The 3,219-nt window shown below is 33.7% G+C and overlaps 1 protein-coding gene across 1 annotated transcript in view; it reads right to left on the bottom strand.

Annotated features, from left to right (window-relative positions):
- The window catches only part of LOC109543855 (guanine deaminase), a 13,075-nt gene extending 10,110 nt beyond the window's left edge, over positions 1-2,965 (bottom strand). Inside the window, exon 1 of the mRNA XM_019913772.2 lies at positions 2,642-2,965. Coding sequence (XP_019769331.1) covers positions 2,642-2,749 — 108 coding nt within the window. The 5' untranslated portion in view covers positions 2,750-2,965. The remainder of the gene's footprint in view (positions 1-2,641) is intronic.
- Positions 2,966-3,219: the final 254 nt, after the last annotated feature.

Here is a 3,219-nt window from a genome sequence, read left to right as displayed (position 1 = left end):
TTTAGCAAACTGCCTTGACTCAAAGTTTAAACCAATCAAATATTTATACAATGAATCTGATAAATGGAACCAAATTTGCGGTACATTTACTTTTAGCACATTTTCTAGGTCTTATAATGCTTATGAACTTAAGCTGTTGATGCCAGTAGATCCCTTGGAATTATATCAGAATTTTATATTTACAGGGATTGCACGTCTGTAAAAATTTACAAAGCCTTATTACGCTCTTATCAAATTGTAATAAAATACGTAGTGCTTTTTCTGCGTCTCACACACATATGCACATGATCTCAATTTAACTCTGTCAATAAAAATGTAAACTTTTTTAGTTTACGTCAAAATACCAGTTCACTATTGTGTTTTGAAATGTATTGAAACTTCTTCAAGAATTTTTAATTTAGGTACCAACTATTAAATACCAGATAACTCAATTAATTATATATGTTTTAACAAATCAATTTCTGAAAGGTTAAACTAAGTATGCAACATAAAAAAATAAATAGTTAAAATAGGCACGAGTATTGATCTTGGGTCTAAACACTAGGTGAAAACCAAATTTCAAGTACAAAAATCTCTCTTTACGACATTTTTAGTTCGATTATACAACTTCTATTTCGTTTTTACTTTTATTCACTTTTTACCCCCAATCTCTTTTCTGGAATGCCACTTATTCCTAAAGATGGCTTTTATGTAAACGATCTAAGAGTGCACCTCGTAGACTGTTCCTCCTCTCCTTTCTAAGTTTTAATATAAAAAATGAAACATCTAAAATTTTAATGTTTGTAATGAATGTTGTAATAGCAATTCTCATTGTTGCGATTAATATATCCAGTGGGAGTTGGCGCTAAGCGCTGCAATGCGACTGAACTTTCAAAAAAATAGACTTAAAAAGTACAGAGAATAAATAGACAAAACCACCCAAAAAGTCCCATGTTTGATTGGTAACCTATTGAAATACTTAAGTATTCAAAACGAAAAAATACGATTTTCGCTTCAAGTTACGAATATTTTTTATATTAAAAAAGTACTCTTTTTTTGTCAAGTATTTGTCAAGAATAACAAGCATTTGTCAAACTGTGACTTATTTTGAAGCTCCAAACAGCGAATTTGCCAATATGCGATTAGTTATGGGGAAATGCCACAGTAACATAGCAGAAGCTGTAAGAACTTACACCAGCTAAGGGCTAGAGACACAAGACGAGTGGCTCCAGGAATCGACGCAGATAGTGGACAATGACTGAAACCCAGGAATTAATTTTGATAGTGGACAATCTAAATGTGCTCAGGTTCCAGACCTAGAGGAACAGGTATTGGAGATTATTGCATATGAGGCTTCCAGGAGTACTTGAAGCATTGCTCAACAACTACACTTTCTCAAACACTGGATATTTAATCGTCCCGATAACTCCCCCGAAGAAGAGCCTACATTCTTACCATGTATTAATATGCACAGGACACTAGAACACATTAAATTTCTGATCTTCCCAACGCCGGTACAAATTGAGCAGCAGTTAATTAACCGAGTACGAGAAGCTGCTCAAAATGTGAGCCCAGACTGCTGCCAAAAGTGCACGAAAAGTGATTGGGACACAAACATGTTTGGATTGAAACGGGCAGAACTTCGAATGCTTCTTGTGATTTAACAACTTAATTGTATTTTATTTGATCATTAATATTGATCACTGATACATAACCTTTAATAGGTGGTTTTGCGTGAGAGCTGTGACGGATTTAGGCATATCACTCATTTGCCCCAAAAAAGTGGAAGCACTAACGGCAAGGTGCCAAACCTAACTTCATAGTATGTTACTGTCTCTTTTATTTTCATTGCTTTTAGTTTGAATTGAGTTAATCCATGGTTACCGGTTAGTACGAGTAGTTTTTAATAATTACGAAGGAACATTGTTGCCATCCTTCTGATCTAGTTTTTTGCAAATATCTGAGTTTTTTATAACAGTAAATTTTTTTTACTATTTTTCGTGTACTCCCAAAACACCCCCCGATAAAACCTCCAGAGGAATGATGCCCATTCTGAATCACCCTGTATTGCTGATAGTTATTAGCTGGAAACTTTATTAATTGGAGGATATTTTTTAATATTTCTGCAAAGAAAAGTCGTCACACTTGTGAATAAATAGACTGCAGTAAAAATTAAATAATTTTATTTCCTGCTAAAGGGTAGAATACATACATGTAAGTATGTTAGGAGTAGTGTTAGTTTTACATAAAATATATTATTTTTAATTGTTCTTTATACGATTTATTATTGTCCTGCTTATTCTGCTGACCGTTAATCAATGGCAGCAAGCAAATGTAGCGCTACTGTGTTACATAACTGCGAGTCAAGGCTGGCAAAATCGATGGCGTATTCGGAACACGCTTCCTACTCATAATAGACATAAATAAATTCTATATAGACATTCGCTGTAAAATTAAAATAATTTGCGATTTTGTTAATGTTTGCTGTTAGTTGTATGGTTCTTTGAGATTTAGGTTTCTACAACACCGGAAATCCGTTCATAATTTGCTATTTATAAATTATCAACCTCGTAGATCATTATCACAGAACATTTTCCTAGAATACCAGGTGGGTTGTTATGTGGTTATTATTGCTATTAGTATGCTATAAATAAAGCTTTACCTGATTTTTTAAAACAGCAACATATCCATTTTCTATCAACTCGGTTTGTAGTTTGGCGGGACAATGAATAATATTGCCCACAAAAAATTTTACTGCATTGTCGGTCATATTATAAAAAATTAACTTGTCTAGCAATTTTGCAAAGCAAACATCTAGGCAAAGTTGGTAAATAAATTCACTATTTTACGCGGTGTATTTACTTTCAGCACTCTTTGTTCGTCTGAAAGCTTACTAATTTTAAGCTCTTGATACTGTTAGATCTCCTGTCTGTATTTCGCGGTTCCATGAGCGCAACGCGACAACTGCAATTTTATCTGATTTATATATCGGGTGTCAATTTGAAAACTTCCCACCCTTAATATCTTTCTTGCAGTTGAAAATATGAAAAGTCGGAAAGACCCGTAAATTTTATTTGTTTCAACCCCCTAGGACGGGTAGATGTCACCCTTAGAATATTAAATGGGAAGGGAAGTAAAGTGGCACATCGTTTTAAAGGGCGTTAAATTCTCTTAAAATAATACTTTGTTGCTTTTTGTTCAGAGGTTTTCGAATAATTCCGTTTCAAAATTCCAGAAACA

Source organism: Dendroctonus ponderosae, unplaced genomic scaffold, assembly GCF_020466585.1.
Source record: "Dendroctonus ponderosae isolate FM_Combo_2020 unplaced genomic scaffold, Dpon_F_20191213v2 Dpon_F_20191213_6, whole genome shotgun sequence".
Classification (NCBI taxonomy): domain Eukaryota; kingdom Metazoa; phylum Arthropoda; class Insecta; order Coleoptera; family Curculionidae; genus Dendroctonus; species Dendroctonus ponderosae.
Note: the sequence above shows the minus strand (reverse complement) of the source record. Positions and strands in the feature narration are given on the sequence as shown.